Source organism: Lepidochelys olivacea (assembly GCF_965140295.1).
Source record: "Lepidochelys olivacea isolate rLepOli2 genome assembly, chromosome: 1".
Taxonomy (NCBI): Eukaryota; Metazoa; Chordata; order Testudines; family Cheloniidae; genus Lepidochelys; species Lepidochelys olivacea.
Genome location: NC_140411.1, coordinates 52,795,190 through 52,816,852, shown reverse-complemented (window position 1 = coordinate 52,816,852; position 21,663 = coordinate 52,795,190). Strand labels below are relative to the sequence as shown.

The 21,663-nt window shown below is 45.7% G+C and overlaps 1 protein-coding gene across 5 annotated transcripts in view; it reads left to right on the top strand.

The window, feature by feature from the left end:
* DCLK1 (doublecortin like kinase 1) overlaps positions 1-21,663 on the top strand; it is a 333,830-nt gene that overhangs the window by 191,724 nt on the left and 120,443 nt on the right. The window contains exon 1 of one of the 5 annotated variants that reach the window (XM_084631442.1): positions 13,707-13,785. The exons of the other annotated variants lie outside the window; for them this stretch is intronic. Coding sequence (XP_084487568.1) covers positions 13,752-13,785 — 34 coding nt within the window. The 5' untranslated portion in view covers positions 13,707-13,751. Of the gene's footprint in view, positions 1-13,706; positions 13,786-21,663 lie in introns of those variants that run through there. 5 annotated transcript variants of the gene reach the window in all.

The following is a 21,663-nucleotide window of genomic DNA, read 5'->3' as shown; positions in this document are numbered from 1 at the left end:
CTTGCAGGTAATGTCTTCTCTTTCTTTTCTTGGCCATCCCAGTCTCCTGACCCCTGAGGGAGTGCGAGTACCCTTAAAGGAGTCACTACCCTTTTTTCCCCATTAGTCCAGACAAAGACCCCTCACCTTGGAGGTTTCGGGGTTGCACTCTTACCAAATAACAGATTCAGTGAAGCAAGATGCATGTGGGATAGTTTCCTTCTGTCACTGACCTTGCATGGTGTCATGCTCTCGTTCTTACTCGCACCTTAATATCCATTAAATAGATGAGAGGTGACGAAATGGGCTATCACAATCCACGATGGGATCAGCTGATATGTAAGTACTGGTTACTACACTGGAGGACTGGAACGCAGTAAATATCGTACTGTTGCCCCTTTTTGACCTGAGCAGATAGTCAAAGTTGGGTGTTCCAGTTGGGAGTAGAAATTGGTGATACTCAGCTATTTCTTAGCAGTTTTCATAGAATCACAGGACTGGAAGGGACCTCAAGAGGTCATCTAGTCCAGTCCCCTGCACTCATGGAAGGACGAAGTGTTATCTAGACCATTCCTGGCAGGTGTTTGTCTAACCTGCTCTTAAAAATCTCCAGTGATGGAGATTCCACAACCTTCATAGGCAATTTATTCCAGTGCTTAATTACCGACAGTTTTCCTAAAGTCCAACTTAAACCTCCCTTGCTGAAATTTAAGCCCATTGCTTCTTGTCCTATCCTCAGAGGTGAAAAAGAACAATTCTTCTCCCTCTGCCTTGTAACAACCTTTTATGTACTTGAAAACAGTTATCATGTTCCATCTCAGTCTTCGCTTTTTCACACTAAACAACCCTAATTTTTCAATCTTCCCTGATAGGTCATGTTTTTCTAGACCTGTAATTAGTTTTGTTGCTCTTCTCCAGATTCTCTCCAATTTGTCCACATCTTTCCACACAATACTCCAGTTGAGGCCTAATCAGTGTGGAGTAGAGTGGAAGAATTATTCCTCATGTCTTGCTTACAACACTCCTGCTAATACATCCCAGAATTATGTGGTGTTTGTGTGTCTTTTTTCAAATAGTGTTACACTGTTGACTCATATTTAACTTGTGGTCCACTATGACCCCCAGATCCCTTTCTGCAGTTCTCCTTCCTAGGCAGTCATTTCCCATTTTGTATGTGTGCAACTGATTGTTCCTTCCTAAATGGAGTACTTTGCATTTGTCCTTATTGAATTTCATCCTATTTACTTCAGACCATTTTTCCAGTTTGTCCAGATCATTTTGAATTTTAATCCTATCCTCCAAAGCTCTTGCAACCCATCCCAGCTTGGTATCGTCCACAGACTTTATAAGTGTACTCTCTATGCCGTTATCTAAATCATTGATGAAGATATTGAACAGAACCTGATCCAGAACTGATCCCTATGGGACCCCACTGACTATGCCCTTCCAGCATGACTGTGAATCACTGATAACTACTCTCTGGGAATGGTTTTCCAACCAGTTATGCATCCACCTTATAGCAACTCCATCTAGATTGCATTTCCCTAGTTTGTTTATGAGAAGGTCATGAGAGACAGTATCAAAAGCTTTACTAAAATCAAGATATACCCCTATCTACAAAGCTTGTTTCCCTGTCAAAGAAAGATATCAGGTTGCTTTGACATGATTTATTCTTGACAAATCCACGCTGACTGTTACTCATTACCTTATTATTTTCTAGATGTTTGCAAATGGATTGCTTAATGATCTGCTCCATTATCTTTCCGGGTACAGAAGTTAAGTTTACTAATCTGTAATTCTCCGGGTTGTCCTTATTTCCCTTTTTATAGATTGGCATTATATGTGCCCTTTTCCAGTCTTCTGGAATCTCTCCTATCTTCCATGACTTTTCAAAGATAATCGCTAATGGCTCAGATATCTCCTCAGTCAGCTCCTTGGGTATTCTAGGATGCATTTCATCAGGCCCTGGTGACTTGAAGACATGTACTTTGTCTATGTAATTTTTAACTTGTTCTTTTCCTATTTTAGCCTCTGAGCCTTCCTCATTTTCACTGGCATTCACTATGTTAGATGTCCAATCACCACCAACCTTTTTGGTGAAAACCGAAACAAAGAAGTCATTAAGTACTTTGCCATTTCCACATTTTCTGTTATTTCCCCCCATCATTGAGTAAAGATCTTACCCTGTCCTTGGTCTTCCTCTTGCTTCTAATGTATTTGTAGAATGTTTTCTTGTTACCCCTTTGTCTCTAGCTAGTTTGATATTGTTTTATGCCTTGGCCTTTCTAATTTTGTCCCTACATACTTGTGTTATTTGTTTATATTCATCCTTTGTACAAAGTGTGTACAAAGTCCTGTGTCTCTGAATGCAGAGGGAATCAAATAGCAGGAAACAGTTATGTAAGCAGTGTCAGGATGAGCTCCACCCTGACATCTGGTGGTGAGGTGTGGCAAGTTGTGGAAAAGAACTTCAGGGGCCGATCTCATTTGCATAGGCACACCCACCACGCCTAGAATGAGACCATAGCTGCCCAAATGGTCACTTTGGCTGCTGTGGGATCCCCAGTGTCTCTGTTATTGGGGCAGGAAGAATAAATTGCTATTACCCTGATTATGGGAACTGTGCTTGGAACTGTACGTGGCCTTTTGTTATGATGGAGGGATTCACTATCAACTAAGTAGCACTCGCTAGGCAAGGGTCATGGGTTCCAAAACTGTGTGAATGGAGAGAGGCTGGGGACAAGTATTAATACTTGGTGGCATGGGCCCCTTGGTGAGGGCCTTACATGCTGATTGCACTTCCTCCTCTCTCCACTGTGGAATATCAGAGCTAATTTTGATTTCATTAGAAGTCTAGTTATAGGCTGCTGAGCTCACTTTGGGCTGACAGTGCACCAGCACTGGGGCTCCCCTGCTATAAGCTGAATTCACCTAAGAGCTGAAATCACTGAGTGTTGTGTTAAGTAGTGGGGGAGCCTGAAGATATATTGTGGAGCAATTTGCGGGACGGCTGGTGAAGCAGTTCGACGCGGAGCAGTGTGTGGATGGCAGGAGCTGCTTGTGGGCCGTGGAGCTGAGTGAAGGAGTTCATGGGGTGGCTGGCGGAGCGGAGCGCAGCTGAGTGAAGGAGTTCGTGGGGCGGCTGGCGGAGCGGAGCGCAGCTGAGCGAAGGAGTTCGTGGGGCGGCTGGCGGAGCGGAGCGCCGCTATGGAGCTATGGGGCGGTCAGCTTCAGATCACGTAAGGTGCCTCTTACCCCTGTCCCATTTCCACCCAGATTGGGAGGTAAAGCTCCGCCGATAAACTTTCGAACTCTGGGGCTGCCCTGACCAGGGACAGACTTTTGGGGCATTGGACTTTTGGGACTTTGGGTGATTTGGGGTTGCTGGACTCAAGAACCAAAGGGAAAAGGGCATGCCCCAATTTGCCTGGGGTGGGGTTGTTCTTGCTCATGGGTTGTGTTATGAATCCTGTTGGTGGTGTTTCCCCAACATAATGCCACATTGTTTCTCTCTGTTATTAAAAGACTTTTGCTACACTCAGACTATGTGCTTGCGAGAGGGGAAGTATTGCCTCTTGGAGGCGCCCAGCGGGGGTGGTATATATTGGTCCCAGGTCACTGGGTGGGGGCTCGAGCCGGTTTGCATTGTGTTATTGGAATGGAACCCCTAGATATTGAACCCGGCCCTTGTTGCTGCCAACTCTGACGGGCAGAAGGGTTACATTTTTGGGGGCTCGTCCGGGATCGCCTGGGTCAGTACCCCTCGCAAGCACCTGTTGAGTGATCCACTACATTGGGAAACAATTTATATTTTTTTTTGTTTGTGCTTATATTTTGAGGAAATTACTGTTTGTATAATGGCTAATATGTCAGGTTTGTTGGGCCCTGGCTCAGCAGCTTCTAGCTCAGAGGCTGCAGCCTCGGCTGATGATTGGACAAAAGCTCTGGGGCAAATATTGGAAAAGGTTGTGCTTCCCCATGCTGAGTCAGACTCTTGTCGTAAGTTAAGATTATTTGCTGGGGAGGAGGAGTTTGAACCCTGGTTAGAGCATACCACTGAAATGCTGCAAGAGTGGGCCGTACCAGATGCAGAAAAGCGAAGATGCCTTATAGAGAGCCTTGGCGGCCCAGCATTAGATGTGATTCGCACCCTGAAGCTCATTGACCCTGGGGTCAGTGTGAAGGACTGCCTAGAGGCCCTTGAACACAACTTTGGGAGCGTAGAGGGCCCTGAAGACAGCTACTGTAAGTTCCTTAATTCCCGACAACAAAAGGGCGAGAAGGCTTCAGCCTACATACAGAGACTGGAGAGACTGCTTCAGAGAGCTGTCATGAGGGGAGCAGTGACTGCTGAGCAGATGGATCAGACCAGACTGGCTCAAATTGTAAGAGGAACTCAGTATCAGAACCCGATTCTACTTCATCTCCGGCTAAGAGAACGACGGGAACATCCCCCAAGTTACTCCCAGCTGATAAAAGAGGTCCGAGAGGAGGAAGAAAGGCAGGCTGCCAGTGAGTTTTGGGAAGCCCAAACATCGGAGCCAGCCAGCACAACACCACTGCAAATGGCCAGTGTACTGATGGTGAGCACCAGAGAGGAACTTGCCCAACAAATGCAGGTCCTGACGGAACGGATAGCTGAGCTGCAAAGTACCGTTGACCGAGTTAAGACTTCTAGGAATAAGAAGCCTCAAACTGTGGCGATTGAGAAGCCCGCACTTAGAGCCACCATCCCCCCCAGGCGAAGGGAGAAAGGTCAATTCTTCTGCTACCGATGTGGTCAGGATGGACACAGTGCTGCCAAGTGCCGTAATGAAGAAAACCCCTCCTTAGTGTATGGAAAGCTGAGGATCAGTTGGGAGAGATCCGGTAGCTGCCAGAGGGTCTGGGGACGGGGACCCCCCAGGTCTGCAGGATTTGAAGATTCCCCCAGAAAAGACTGTCCAGCTGGGATCCCTGCAGGACTGATAGGGCCTCGAGCAGAGGTCATGGTGAGGATCGAAGGGGTGGAGTGTAAAGCAGTGCTTGACACTGGATCTCAAGTGACTATTATATTTCAGTCATTCTACCAACAGATGCTTAGGCACCTGCCTATACAGCCACTGACTGGCCTTGGCCTATGTGGCCTCAGCATGGATGAATACCCCTATCAAGGGTATGTCATAGTGCACCTGGAATTCCCAGAGGAGGTTGCTGGGGTAAGAGAAGAGGTAGACACAGCTGCCTTAATATGCCCTGACCCTAAAGGGACTTCTGATGTGTCTGTGCTGATAGGGACCAACTCCAGTCTCTTCAAGGTACTCGCGGATTACTGCAGAAGGCGGGCTGGGGACCAGTACCTGAATACCCTGATGATCCATACGCTTTGTGCTGAAACCTATAGGAAAATTGAGAGCGCTAAAAGGGACACATCTGAGCTACCGCTTGGGGCACTGAAGTACGCGGGCACAACCCCCTTAGTAGTGCCTGCAAGGACGGAGCAAGAAGTGCTTGTCATGAGTACCTGTCTGAAAGGCAGTAAAGGGACGTTAGCAATGATAGAGCAGCCGATGGGAGGAGAGCTCCCTGAAGGAGTGCTGGTCCCCAGTGGAGTCATAACCCTACCTGCTGAAGCCCAGGAAAGGGTGACTATATTGATTGCTAATGAAACGAGTCGTGATATTTTTGTGAAGCAAGGACAAAAGATAGCAGACCTCTTTGAGCCTGAGTCGATTGTAAAACCCCAGTATGAAACTCCAGTTTCGGCAATAGACCCAGCAAAGTTTGACTTTGGAGATTCACCAGTGTCCGAGGACTGGAAAGATCGCCTGAGGAAGAAACTTTGTGAAAGATCCAAGGTGTTCTCACTGCATGAGTGGGATGTGGGATGTGCAAAAGGAGTAGAGCACAATATCAGACTACATGACTCTCGACCTTTCAGGGAGAGATCTAGGAAGATTGCTCTCTCTGAGATGGAAGATGTGCGACATCATCTTCAGGAGCTGGCTGCGAATGGCATCATTACAGAGTCCCGCAGCCCATACGCCTCACCCATTGTGGTAGTCCGCAAAAAGAATGGGAAAATCCGGATGTGTATTGACTACCGCACCCTAAACAGCCGTACTGTGGTCGACCAGTACACTATGCCTCGAGTGCAAGACGCCTTAGACTGTTTGCTGGGAAGCCAGTGGTTCTCTGTGTTGGATCTTCGAAGTGGATACTACCAGATCCCTCTGGGAGAAGAAGATAAGGAGAAGACAGCCTTCATCTGCCCATTAGGGTTTTATGAGTTTGAACGCATGCCCCAAGGGATTTCTGGAGCACCTGCCACCTTTCAACGTCTCATGGAGAAAGTTGTGGGAGACATGAATTTACTGCAAGTGTTAGTTTATTTGGATGACCTGATTGTGTTTGGAAGAACCTTAGAGGAGCATGAAGAAAGACTTCTTAAAGTGCTTGATAGGTTGGAGGATTATGGTCTGAAGCTTTCAATTGACAAATGCCAGTTCTGCAGAACCTCAGTGAAGTATGTGGGTCACATTGTGTCCCAAGAAGGTGTGAGTACTGATCCTGATAAAATAGAAGCACTCACTACATGGCCACGTCCAAGTAACTACAGAGAACTCAAGACCTTCCTTGGATTTAGTGGCTACTACCGCAGATTTGTGAAAAACTATGCTACGATTGTAAAGCCTCTGAATGATCTTACCAGGGGACATCAGTTCAGCAAGAACAAATCTAAGTCCAAGAATAAGGGGAGGTCCCCAAAGCCTCCTGTGCAGAGACACAATGGCCCCTTTGCACCATTTGGGCCACGGTGGGATGAGAGATGTGAAAGGGCTTTTCAAGAAATCATTACTTGCCTAACTCATGCTCCAGTCCTAGTTTTTGCTGACCCAAGCAAACCATTTATCCTGCATACTGATGCCAGTTTGGAGGGTCTGGGAGCAGTCCTGTACCAGGAAGTGGAAGGCAAATGTAAACCTGTAGCCTTTGCCAGCCGAGGATTGTCTGATAGTGAAACTCGCTATCCCACCCACAAGCTGGAGTTTTTGGCCTTGAAATGGGCCATCACTGAGAAATTTCGAGACTACTTGTATGGTGCTCAGTTCCAGGTGTGGACAGATAACAATCCACTGACTTATGTGTTAACAAGTGCTAAGCTGGATGCTACAGGGCAGAGATGGGTGGCCGCCTTGGCTAGCTATGAGTTCAGCATTCAGTACCGATCAGGGAGAAGCAATGTAGATGCAGATGCATTGTCCAGGCGTCCGCAGGCTCCAGAAGTTGCTGTGATACCCACAGATGGAGTGAGAGCTATTTGCAGTGTGAGTCGCCGAGAGCCAGAGGCCCGTGAAGACTTTCAGGGATGTGTTGCAGAAGCTTTGGGCCTGCCCCCTGAATGCATGCCTTCTGCTTCGGTGAACTATATTGCATTAGACCAATCTCCTTTGCCCATGCTCAATGCGGCTGACTGGCAAGAAGCCCAGCGGCAAGATATTGACATTCGTGATACACTACTTGCCAAAAGGGAGGGGCGAAGCCCAACTGCGGTTGTCCCACCTAACCCGGAGGGTAAACTACTATTGAGAGAATGGACCAAACTAAAACTGATTCAGGGAGTGCTACACCGAATGACCACTGACCCTTTACAAAAACAACGAGCACAACTAGTACTGCCAAAAAAGTACAGAGCCCTGGCCATGAGGGCCCTGCATGATGACTTTGGGCATTTAGGGATGGAGAGGACCCTGGAACTTATTCGTAGTAGGTTCTATTGGCCCCGAATGGCTGAAGATGTTCGCAGGAAATGTGAGACTTGCGCTCGATGTGTTCAAAGGAAAACTCTGCCCACGAGGGCTGCATATCTCAAGAACATCATCAGCAACAAACCTTTGGAGTTGGTATGCATTGATTTCTTGTCTGTAGAGGTAGACAAGAGGAATGTTGGAAACATTCTAGTAGTGACTGACCATTTTACACGGTATGCACAAGCATATCCCACACGTGATCAGAGGGCCACCACCGTTGCTCGAGTATTGTGGGACAAATATTTCTCAGTCTATGGATTCCCGGCTCGGATACACTCTGATCAGGGGCGGGATTTTGAGAGTCACCTTCTGAAGGAGGTGCTGAAGATAGCAGGAATTAAAAAGTCTAGGACAACGCCTTATCACCCCCAAGGTGATCCTCAGCCAGAGAGGTTCAATCGAACCCTATTAGATATGTTGGGAACTTTGCGACCAGAGCAGAAGGCAACCTGGAGCCAGCATGTCGCATTTCTGGTGCATGCCTACAATGCCACAAAGAACGATGCTACGGGAGTCACCCCATATCTCTTGATGTTTGGGCGAGAACCAAGATTACCCATAGACTTGTGCTTTGGTGTATCAGAGGATGGAGATAGCTATGAAACTCATCAGCAATATGTATCCCGACTAAGAGAAAAGCTGCGGGATGCTTATCGCTTAGCTACCGCTGCGGCTCGGAAGAACGCAGACCGCAACAAACATCGATATGATGCTAGAGTGCGTTCGCAGGAGCTCCAGCCGGGGGACAGAGTCCTGCTGCGAAATTTGGGTATTGCTGGCAAACACAAGATAGCTGACAGATGGAAGGCAATACCTTACCTGGTGATGGAAAAGCTGGGAGATCTGCCGGTCTACAAGATCAAACCTGAAGACGGTCCAGGGCAAATAAAGACGGTGCATAGAAACCTTTTGCTCCCTGTGGGGGAATTGGTAAGCACCCCTTGTGAGATGGGCCACGGCAGGGCCGCCGGGCAGAACAGAGGTGCTAGACCAAAGCCGCCATCCAACACAGACAGTGGGCCCCCTGCAGCTAACTTACCCCTATTCTGCACATCTGAGAGTGAGTCTGAGGAGGAAGACACAACCCTGGTGTATCCTGGGATGGAGACAAGATTTCAGTCTCGATCAGCTGAACCAAACGAGAGTTCTCCCTTTTCCGCCCTAAACCCATTGGCGGAACTATTTAGGCCCCTTTCTGATACCCCGGTGCTGCTGATGAGACCCCCCTGTGATGACAAACACAGGTTATTGGACAATGGGGACAGACAGGTAGAGGATGTCCTGGGCACCTTGGACCCTCCAGCGTTAGAACTAGGAGTGCAGGGGCCTACGCCAGTAGCCGAGGGACCCTCCAGGGAAGCCTCTCCATCCGTCACTCAAGAGGATGTTCCCCTTACTTCGGCAACAGAGATTCTCAATAGACGAGACAGGGTGATAAGACCAGTGAAACGGTTAACTTATGATGCACCTGGGGTGACTAGTGAGGAGCCAATACATTTAGCACACAGGCTTGTGGAAGCTAAAGTGGGCTTCCTGAGGCCCTTTGGAGGAAACCAATGAGTTGGTATAAAGGGAGTGTGATTTGTCGGGACGACAAAGTCTCGGCTGGGGGGAGGATGTAAGCAGTGTCAGGATGAGCTCCACCCTGACATCTGGTGGTGAGGTGTGGCAAGTTGTGGAAAAGAACTTCAGGGGCCGATCTCATTTGCATAGGCACACCCACCACGCCTAGAATGAGACCATAGCTGCCCAAATGGTCACTTTGGCTGCTGTGGGATCCCCAGTGTCTCTGTTATTGGGGCAGGAAGAATAAATTGCTATTACCCTGATTATGGGAACTGTGCTTGGAACTGTACGTGGCCTTTTGTTATGATGGAGGGATTCACTATCAACTAAGTAGCACTCGCTAGGCAAGGGTCATGGGTTCCAAAACTGTGTGAATGGAGAGAGGCTGGGGACAAGTATTAATACTTGGTGGCATGGGCCCCTTGGTGAGGGCCTTACATGCTGATTGCACTTCCTCCTCTCTCCACTGTGGAATATCAGAGCTAATTTTGATTTCATTAGAAGTCTAGTTATAGGCTGCTGAGCTCACTTTGGGCTGACAGTGCACCAGCACTGGGGCTCCCCTACTATAAGCTGAATTCACCTAAGAGCTGAAATCACTGAGTGTTGTGTTAAGTAGTGGGGGAGCCTGAAGATATATTGTGGAGCAATTTGCGGGACGGCTGGTGAAGCAGTTCGACGCGGAGCAGTGTGTGGATGGCAGGAGCTGCTTGTGGGCCGTGGAGCTGAGTGAAGGAGTTCGTGGGGCGGCTGGCGGAGCGGAGCGCAGCTGAGCGAAGGAGTTCGTGGGGCGGCTGGCGGAGCGGAGCGCCGCTATGGAGCTATGGGGCGGTCAGCTTCAGATCACGTAAGGTGCCTCTTACCCCTGTCCCATTTCCACCCAGATTGGGAGGTAAAGCTCCGCCGATAAACTTTCGAACTCTGGGGCTGCCCTGACCAGGGACAGACTTTTGGGGCATTGGACTTTTGGGACTTTGGGTGATTTGGGGTTGCTGGACTCAAGAACCAAAGGGAAAAGGGCATGCCCCAATTTGCCTGGGGTGGGGTTGTTCTTGCTCATGGGTTGTGTTATGAATCCTGTTGGTGGTGTTTCCCCAACATAATGCCACATTGTTTCTCTCTGTTATTAAAAGACTTTTGCTACACTCAGACTATGTGCTTGCGAGAGGGGAAGTATTGCCTCTTGGAGGCGCCCAGCGGGGGTGGTATATATTGGTCCCAGGTCACTGGGTGGGGGCTCGAGCCGGTTTGCATTGTGTTATTGGAATGGAACCCCTAGATATTGAACCCGGCCCTTGTTGCTGCCAACTCTGACGGGCAGAAGGGTTACATTTACTTTTGCTCACACCATCGAGAACTTTTTTCAAACTGCACCCCATCCCAAAAAACCTCTCCCCAGTTTTCTTTCAAGGTCAGCCACACATTTTCAGCTACTCCTTCTGTGTGTGTGTGTCTCTCTCTCTGTCTCTCAGATCCCAGGCACAATATGCAGTTGAACCTTTCTCCCACGTGGTACTAGTGTCTGGGCAGACTCTGTTAGGCCTTGTTTTAACTCTCTCTTACAACTGACTTTAAATGGAGAACTCATTCACACATCAGTTTCAAGAGGTTTTAACTTGACCATAACAAAGTTTTACCCAGCTCATAACAGTACCTATCTTTTAAAAATGACACTGCAGTGATCATGTGTAAGTCTACGATTTTGTTGCAGAGGCCACTGAATCCGTGACTTCCAGAGACCTCTGTGACTTCACCACCGTGGGTGGTGTCGGGACTCTGTTGCTCCCTATTTTGTCACAGATATTTTTAGTAAAAGTCACAGACAGGAAAATGGATGTCTATGAATTTTTCTTTTCTGGTGACCTGTCTGTGACTTTTACAAAAAATATCTGTGCCAAAATCTTAGCCTTAAATATGTGATATGTGGACCAAATAGCCTTACTTCAGGACCAGGTAAACTGATTGATTGAAATGATAATTAAAAATAGAAATATAAAACATCTAAACGAACATACTATGTTGATTTGTTCCTATCACAGTGTCTATGAAATAAAATTTTGCCTCAGTAACCTACTAGAGTTCTTTGAGCTTGTCAACAAAACAGTTGATAAAGCAGAAACCAGCTGATATAACTTACAGAAGTTTCAAAAAGCCTTTGAATGTATTTTGAGTGGCTTTAGCCTCTGTCATAAATATAAAGGGAAGGGTAAACCCCTTTGAAATCCCTCCTGGCCAGGGGAAAGCTCCTCTCACCTGTAAAGGGTTAAGAAGCTAAAGGTAACCTCGCTGGCACCTGACCAAAATGACCAATGAGGAGACAAGATACTTTCAAAAGCTGGGAGGAGGGAGAGAAACAAAGGGTTTGTGTCTGTCTGTAGTCGTCTTGGCCGGGGACAGAACAGGAATGGAGTCTTAGAACTTTTAGTAAGTAATCTAGCTAGGTATGTGTTAGATTATGATTTCTTTAAATGGCTGAGAAAAGAATTGTGCTGAATAGAATAACTATTTCTGTCTGTGTATCTTTTTTGTAACTTAAGGTTTTGCCTAGAGGGGTTCTCTATGTTTTTGAATCTAATTACCCTGTAAGATATCTACCATCCTGATTTTACAGGGGGGATTTCTTTATTTCTATTTACTTCTATTTTTTATTAAAAGTCTTCTTGTAAAACACTGAATGCTTTTTCATTGTTCTAAGATCCAAGGGTCTGGGTCTGTAGTCACCTAGGCAAATTGGTGAGGCTTTTTATCCAACATTTCCCAGGAAACGGGGAGTGCAAGTGTTGGGAGGATTGTTCATTGTTCTTAAGATCCAAGGGTCTGGGTCTGTGGTCACCTATGCAAATTGGTGAGGCTTTTTATCCAACATTTCCCAGGAAAGGGGGAGTGCAAGTGTTGGGAGGATTGTTCATTGTTCTTAAGATCCAAGGGTCTGGGTCTGTAGTCACCTAGGCAAATTGGTGAGGCTTTTTACCAAACCTTGTCCAGGAAGTGGGGTGCAAGGTTTTGGGAAGTATTTTGGGGGGAAGGACGCGTCCAAACAGCTCTTCCCCAGTAACCAGTATTAGTTTGGTGGTGGTAGCGGCCATTCCAAGGATAACGGGGGTAATATTTGTTACCTTGGGGAAGTTTTGACCTAAGCTGGTAAAGATAAGCTTAGGAGGTTTTTCATGCAGGTCCCCACATCTGTACCCTAGAGTTCAGAGTGGGGGAGGAACCTTGACAGCCTCAAAAGAAGCTATTAAAGAAACTAAGTACCCAAGAGGTAAAGCATTGTTGTAGATTAGAAATTGGGTAAGTAGAAAACAGAGTGGAGAAAATTTGGTCAATTTTGGCAACAAATAAAGGGGGTGGGGAGGATGCTCTAAGGTGCCACGTTAGGACTGGTGGTGCCTAATAGACACCAATGATCTGAAAAAAGGTGGTGAATAGTAAAGCTAGTCAGGATTTTTTCAACTGATTTTTTTTTTAAATAAAAAAAGAGCAATTTGTCAAAATCAAAACTGTTTGGAAAACAGGGTTAAGCTTGGCAAATTTCCCAGCTTGAAGAAATGTTGAAGGAAAAATGTTTTCAAAATGTTGAATCAGAATGTTTCAACTTTTTTCAAAATGAAAAACTCCAGTTTTCCAGTTTGAAACGACTTTTTTAGTTTCAAAATTCAAGCTAGACTGAAAAAAGGTTAAAAAAAGAAAAAAGGTCAAAATAGAAATGAAACATTTCAAAATCATCAGAACAAAATGTTTTGATTTACCCAAAGTGGAAAGAAGAAATGGCTTTTCAGATCACAGATATTTTTGAGATTTTGACTTTGTCCCAATTTAAGATGGAAAAAAAAATTCAAACTCTCAGGTATTTGTGGGTCAAGAATACTCGTTCCTACCCAGCTTTAGCGAACAGCACAGTGGCAGCATTTGCCAACAGCAAGTTTGTGTTAACAAATGCAATATAAAGCACATTGGATGGAATTATTTCAACTATTTGCACATATTTCTGTAATCACTGAGGGGAAAGTCCCAGACAGCCATTCTGGACAGCACTTTGCTCTATGTCAGGTCTGCAACCTATGGCATGCGTGCCACGGATGGCACGTGAGCTGATTTTTAATGGCACGCTGCTGCTTGCTGGGTCCCAGCCGCCGGCCCCACTCAGCCTGCTGCCAAACCCAGGCCGGCAGCAGGCTGAGCGGGGCCGCTGGACAGGATCCCAGCTGGCAGCAGCATGCCATTAAAAATCCTGCCCGCCCCTCAGGGGCAGGGTGAAGAAGCTTGGTCCTGCTGCTGCAGGGCAGGCAAGGTCCCCCCTCCCCCGCCTCTTCCGCCAGCGTGCTGGGTTCCTGCCCCTCCTCCTCTCCCTCCCTCCCTCCCTGCCACCGATCAGCTGATGGCCCTTGCGAGGAGGGGGAGAAGCAGAGCTGCAGCATGCTCACTGCTCCGGGGAGGAGGCAGAGAAGAGGTGGGGACGAGGCCTTGGGGAAGGGGGGTGGAATCAGGGCATATCCCCTCCAGCCCCCTGCCATGAGCTGCTCTGGGCAGGGGGCTGGGTGCACCCCCATGACCCTAGCCCACACCCCAAGCCCTCTGCCCTGACCCCTGCACCCCCCCACACACACCCAGCCCTGACTCCAGCACCCCCACACATACCCAGCTCCCCACACCCCATGCCCTGACTCTTGCACCCCCCACATTCCCACCCCAACCCTGAGCACCAAATGGGAGCTCCTGTACACCCCCCTCCCATTGCCACCTGCACCCCTCACACCAAATGGGAGCTGCCCAGGTAAGCACTCCACACCCAAACCTCCTGCCCCAAACCTGAGCCCCCTCCCCCATTCTAGCTCCTGGCCAGTCCCTACACTCCAACCCCCAGCCTGATCCTTCATCCCCAGTCCTGTGCTCAGCGCACTCCCACCCTCATCTCAGTGCAGAGAGAGAGGAATAGAATGGGCTAGAACCAGGGAGAAGGTAGGTACCCACTCTCAGGGGTGGCAGGTTTGTAGAAATTTTGGTGGTGCCCAGAACCTGCCCTCCCCCCAAACTCTGCCCCCACCTGCCTAAGGCTCTGGGAGGGAGTTTGGGTGCTGGGCGCAGGCTCCGGGCTGGGGCAGGGGTGCAGGAGGGCATGAGGGGTGCAGGCTCTAGAATGGAGTTTGGGGTTAGGAGGGGGTGCAGGGCTAAGGATGAGGGGTTTGGGGTGTGGGGGATGAGGGCTTTGTCTGGGGCTGGAGATGTGGGTTTTGGGGCATAGGAGAGGCTCAGGGCTAGGGCGGAAGGGCAGCCTGCCCTGGCCCTATTGAAGGGGGGCATTAGGACCCTGTGGCAGCAGTTGATGCCGGAAGCCGGCAGAGCCAGAGTCTGCATGAGCTGCAGGCTCCAGGGCAGGGGAGGCACGTGGGGGCGGCAGGTGGGGCCGGGGGAGGGACCCGGCCCCTAACATTGGCAGAACCAGGCCCCCGGGCCCTGAATATTGGTGGAGCCTGGGCACCATGAGCCCATATAACTCGCCGCCCCTGCCCACTCTATATGGGCAGGGCCGGGATCCCAGACCGGCAGCCGGGACCCTGGCTGAGCGGGGCCAGCGGACAGAACCCCAGACCGGCAGCAGTTCCAGCGGTCTGGCGTTCTAGCTGCTGGCCCCTTGCCAGCCAGGGTCCTGGTTGCAGGCCCCGCTCAGCCTGCTGCCGGCCTAGGTGAACGGAACCCCAGACCAGCAGCGGGCTGAGCGGGGCTGCGGCGTAAGATCAACATTTTAATTTAATTTTAAATGAAGCTTCTTAAACATTTTGAAAACCTTGTTTACTTTACATATGGCAATAGTTAGTTATATAATATATAGACTTATAGAGAGAGACCTTCTAAAAAACATTAAAATGTATTACTGGCACGCGAAACCTTAAATTAGAGTGAATAAATGAAGACTCAGCACACCACTTCTGAAAGGTTGCCGACCCCTGCTCTATGTGTAGTTGAGATGTTTTAACAAACAAGGAAACAAAACCAAATAATTTTAAGGTGGATCATAAGTGAAATGGAATAAAAAATATTGAAATATTATTTTCATTATATAAACACTGATGGCACACGCTCTTAGAATACTACATTCACTTCTAGTCAACTTATCTCAGAGATGTAACAGAAATAGAAGGGGTACAGGTGATGAAAATGGTTAGAGAGCTAGAGGAGACTTGAAAAGAGATTGAAAAGACTGGGTCTTTTTAGCTTACAGTGGAGGCAAATGAGAGGTCAGAATGGGAGAACAAAGTTAGTTGTGTGGAGGAGATAAATCCTTCATTCCTATGTACACTTTCTCACAATACTAGAACAAGGGGCCTTCAGTGAAGATGAAGGGTACACATTTTATAATGGTAAAAGGAAATACCTTTTTTCTCAATGTGGACCTTATTGCCACAAAATACCAGTGAGGCCAAGAGCTTGAAAGGATGTTCAGAAAAGGGCTAAGCATTTGTGTTCTGTTAAGGATCTTAGACTGCTTTCATCACTATGATCCAGGGACATCTGCCTACCAATATTGGCCTAATTCTCTTCTTGCATTGGTTTTATTTATGCAGATGGAAGCCAATAGAATTACCACAGCGTTCCACAGGTGTGAGGGAGAAATCAGGCCTATTTTTCTCAATGGAGAAGGGATATTAGAGATCAGCATAAAAGACAGAAAGTTAAAGGTTTTCTCTTTTACCCTAAGCACAATCCTAGTCATCCTTGCTTCTAGTTGAGGGATGGACAGCAAGTTAATTCAGCTTCTGTCTCACTCCCCTTCTTCTTTCATCTTTTTTACCTGTTTCACCAGGCTTCTTTATTTTTCTTTCCCTCCCAGCTGATGAATGGGATCATTCTTGGCCCCTTTTCACTTCATAGCTCCCTAAAGTCCCCAAATGACTGAAACAGGGCACCTTTACAGAGGTAGATGCTGCACATCTGCCAGCTCCCTTCCATCAGTTGGCTTCTTCGATGTGGAGACATTCTTGTCAGTGTTCCTTATGTCTTGTCCCTGGTCATGGAGATGAGGCAAAGATGTAGCTGACAGTCCAGGGGAGGCACCAGGACCTGCCTCAAAGGAGGCAGATGCAGTCAGGATGTGCTGTGCCTAGAAGAGTAAACAGACTCTTTCCTTCATCTGACAACAGATCCTCCCTCCTCCCCAGCCCAGAGCACAGCCCTCCTCAGGCTCTTTAGGCACTGGTCAGTCCAGAAGACTTAATATCTGTCTGTATCCTAAAGGTTAAGTTGATTTGTAAAATGTCTCTTGCTGTGTGGGAAAGATTATATAGGAGACCTGTGAAGAAAAAGAACATATTTCCGTACATTATAAAGACATTTGGTAAGAGTTAGAGTCCCTGACACTGTGCATCCTCCTTTAGAGCGAAGGCAGTTAGTATTGGCACCAAATTTTTCATTCCTCCTCCTAATCTGATTGCTCATACTGTAGGAAAATGAACATTTCCTTTGCATTTTTAGATGGTTTTGTCAGTCTCACCAATGATCTCATCCTTAAACCTGAAAGTAATCCCTCTGTAACATCTCTGCTTAACTGAAGGATGTAGCTCTTATAGATACATTATGAGAAATGGTTTAGGCTTTTTGGGGTGTCTGTATCTTGGGGTTTGCCCAGCTTAGCAAGTATTTTCCAACTTGTAGTTCTTTAAAATTTCTTTTTATTTAAATGTAGGACTGAATGCTCCCCAATAAGTGTTTAGGGTGTTGGTAAATATTCTTTATAAAGTTTCAAATTCTTTTTTTATTTTGGTTTTAATCTTTGAAAAGCCACATTTATGCCAATATCCCACTTCTGAACCATTGCCAGGCTGATTCATGTCTGTTTAGCTATAACTAATTACGGTAACAATTAATTTCCTGAACCAGATAGTATTTAGGAAAACGCATCATATTGGATTTAAAAGCAACCTTGGGTTGCTCACTCCCTAAATTCATGAGGATCCTGTAGGCTTTGGTATTTTGAGCAACCTTAGACAGCTGTTTACAATATACTGATTAGACCCTTTTTATCCTATAATGATAATTATAATATTGGGGTCTGAGGTTATTTTTGTAATACAATTCTAACATAAAAACCCCATAAGGTAACTCCCTCATATAGATCTTTCAGCATGTCTTCCTTTCCTATATCCATCTTCTAGATTCATTAGGCCACAGATAGTCTTCAGTATTTGTCTTGCTACACTACTTAGTATATTCTGGGTGCTTAACAAATAATACTGTATATTGAAGAAATTGTCAATATCATTCAAAATCCCTAATATTTAAAATGAAAACAAGAACTGCACATAGCTGTCATCCTTTCTGTTCTTTTCAGATCAAGGTGAGCAGGATTCCTATCCCAGTGGTTATTGCATTGACAGGTGGTTTTATTTTTTCTAGACAGCTTAGTTTTATGTCGGTCTTCCTCAAATACCACTGCCTGGCACTGACTTTCATTGGCCATATTATAGGCAGATCTGAGGCAGTAAATGGAAAGTTTCACTTTTCAATATTCTGAATCCCTGGAGGTACATTACATAATCTTATTTGGATTTGCTGGGAACGAGCTACCATGTGTGTTTAACTCCCTTAGTGCCAACTAGCAGGCAACAGACACATACACAAGAGTGGTTTCTTAAGGTGAAAAAAATGTTTTTTTCCATCATTTATGTACTTTCTTCTTAATGATATTTTGAGTGTTTTACGACCCTTACCAACAACCATGTTACACACAAATGCACACCTAATTAATTGTTTCTTGAAACTATAAGCCAAAAAAAAGAGAGAATCCATATCAGTCGTACAGGTGCATCTTTGCATGAGCACCTTGTATGGGTGACACAGACCAGAACTGTAGGGGCAGCAAGGTCTGTAATTTCATGGATGAACCATTAGGCCAGAACAAAATGACCCTGTGGAACGGATCTGCAAGAATGTGGTCCCTAATGTACTTTATTTTAAATTAATGGCCTAGCCTCAGTAAGGGACCATGTGAGGGAAGAGGGAAAATAAAGGTGTCAAGGTTCCTTCCCCACTCTGAACTCTAGGGTACAGATGTGGGGACCTGCATGAAAGACCCCCTAAGCTAATTCTTACCAGCAGAGGTTAAAACTTCTCCAAGGCACAAATTTCTTTCTTGCCTTGGGAACCAGCTTAGGTTAAAAACCTGGTACGCTGCCACCACCGAGCGATTTAAACAAAGAACAGGGAAAGAGCCCACTTGGAGACGTCTTCCCCCCAAAATATCCCACCAAGCCCTACACCCCCTTTCCTGGGGAAGGCTTGATAATAATACCCTCATCAATTGGTACAGGTGAACACAGACCCAAACCCTTGGATCTTAAGAACAAGGAAAAATCAATCAGGTTCTTAAAAGAAGAATTTTATTTAAAGAAAAGGTAAAAGAATCACCTCTGTAAAATCAGGATGGTATATACTTTACAGGATAATCAGATTCCAAACATAGAGAATTCCTCTAGGCAAAACCTTAAGTTACAAAAAGACATAAAAACAGGAATCTACATTCCCTCCAGCACAGTGAATTTCATAAGCCAAAAAAACAAAAGAAAATCTAACGCATTTTCTAGCTAGATTACTTACTAACTTTACAGGAGTTGGAAGGCTTGCATCCTTGATCTGTTCCCGGCAAAGGTATCACACAGACAGGCAAAAACCCTTTGTCGTCCTGTCCCCCCTCCAGATTTGAAAGTATCTTGTCCCCTCATTGGTCATTTTGGGTCAGGTGCCAGTGGGGTTACCTTAGCTTCTTAACCCTTTACAGGTGAAAGGGTTTTGCCTCTGGCCAGGAGGGATTTTATAGCACTGTATACAGAAAGGTGGTTACCCTTCCCTTTATACTTATGACAAAAGGCCTAACCGCCAACTCGGCTCATATTAGGTGTCATTAAAGAAGAATTAGAGAGATTATCTAAATGCCCATGACTGTTATCAGTATTCCAAGACATCTGATTTTCGGGCCATAGACAAATCTGAAGTTAGTTTAAAATCTTACTTTGACAAAAGTCTACAAAGCTATGAGTGAACATCTTCCTTTATATATATATATATAAAAAAAAAGCACGGTAGGTGGACCATGAACAACTGTGACTTATTTTTTCAGAGCGGCTGAAAGTCAGTAGGAGCTGCAGGTACTCAGCATCTCTGTAAGTCTGACTGCTGTTAGCTTAACTTGAGTGTCTTCTACTATCTGCGAAATAGAATCTAGTTCCAAAAAGACCCACACTTCCCTGCAACTTATGCCATTGGTACTACTGGTACTTACTTAAACAAACAGCTTTTAAAATTAGCTCTTAAATTTGATACAACCTATCTGTCTGCTATTTAAAAAAAACTTATAGGAGGATAGCATATAGAGAAAGAAGATAAGGTAACATTTTTAAAAAATATCATGTGACTTAGAAGCCTAAATCTCATTGCAAGTCAGCAGGGCTTAGACTCTTAAGTCATGTCAGTGCTTTAAATTCTAGAGTAATAAACAACTCTAGAATTTAAGGAGGATCCCCTGAAATGTTACTTACTGTAGATCCTGTCCAACAATACCCACAACAGCAGTCATTTCAGTTTCTATAACTGGCTAGTGAATTATGGTTTTAACACCCCCGATAAAACCAGTTATAACCAAAACATAACCTTGGGTCATGTCCTTGCTATCTTCAGTTTTTCCATCTTACTGTCTTCAGCTGACCTCAAACCTTTTTCACAGTAGCAACCTCAATTTCCCATACTCTTCTACACTTACACCAACTTAAACCAAAGTCTAATTTCTACTTAACGTATTTTATAGGCTGCTCCCAGCATATTGCCACATTTAGTTTTGACCTGTGGAACTTACTAAAAGAGAAGGATGGATAGTCTCAGAGATTGGTAAACAGGTATTAGTTGATCAAGGTCCATATGCCAGTTTTACATGATGCTATAAAAGACTAAAGTAGCTATATACTTATGAGTAATTGGATGACATCTCATCACTAGCATTTCTGCCTTTTCACGAGTCCAGGTTCCCTGAAACATATGTTCTCTTCTCTAATGACAAGCATGGAAATGAGTGTATCTTTGGACACAGTTTCTGCTACAGAATGTCCTTTATTGATCAGATACTCTGCCTTAACATGTTAGCTGTGTTACGGCCCTCTTGAGAGAGAATATTTCTCTTTGCCAGATCAGAAGGGAAACTTAGGGACATTCTCAGCTGATCACCATAGGATGTACACTATCCTAAGCCAATTATAATATATATTCTATTTTAAAAGGCCTATAAGATGCTCTACAACTGTGCGCCTTCCTACTTACTATCTCTTATATTACGCCCTGTACTACCACAAGAAGTGCTAGCCTTGACTCCCTATTTGCCCATTTTTTCCATGACCACCTAAGCAATGCACTCTGTATGAAATTCCCCACTTGAACTAATTCATTGTCTTCTGTTTCAAATCCCTCTTCAAGACTCTTCTTTCTCTCTCTAGTTCTGCGGCCGCTACCCATCTCTGTTTCTTCTTCACCAGGGTCCCTTCAAGAACTCATGATATTTCAAGTTGCCTTCTCAGCCCCAAATCCTTTAATTCAGTCTTCATCAAGTTGGCAATAGCTTGTCTAAAACAGAACTCAGAAAGTCTCAAAACAAACACAAAACCTTTCTTTAGGTTCAGCTCCACCCAATCTCCTGTTCTGGGCTTCCCTAGCTTGCTACCTGGCCTCCTGCATCTGTCAGTTTCAGCTACCTCTCAGCTGTGCTCCCTTCCTGCTGCCTTTTATATAGATATTTTTGATTCCCCTCAGGTGAGGTTCATCTTGTAATCAGGGTTGGCTTAGGCCCGGGTTCTCCAGTCTAGGAGCAAGTCACTCTATTACACTCTCCCTAAAGGCCAAGAAATTGGCAAACAAATAGGTTAAGTGGCAGTCAGGTGTAGTTGATATGTATCTGTTTATTAAAAAATACATACCTAATGCCAGTATTTCTCATACTTTTGAAAGAAGATTCTCCTTCAGGAAAAGGAAACCAATTACATCCTCCTTTCTTTCCATTCATTTGTGCTGTTTAACAATGTAGATATTTTAAAATATCATTGACATCTGAGTTAACATTTTTTTTAAACAAATGAGGCAGTTCACACCTCAGAGCTTTCTGCAAATGCAGGAAGCCTGTGTCCGTTACACGGGCATCATATTTTCAAGGTTTTACTCAGAACTGCAACAGCTAAAGAATGACTTTTTTTTTTTAAATGAAAGTGGAAACTCTGGAGAACATTCAAAAGGCCTCTCCCCATTTCCCCTCTCCTCCCAGCTAGTCCTTCACACGGCCCAAACTTTGAGAAACACT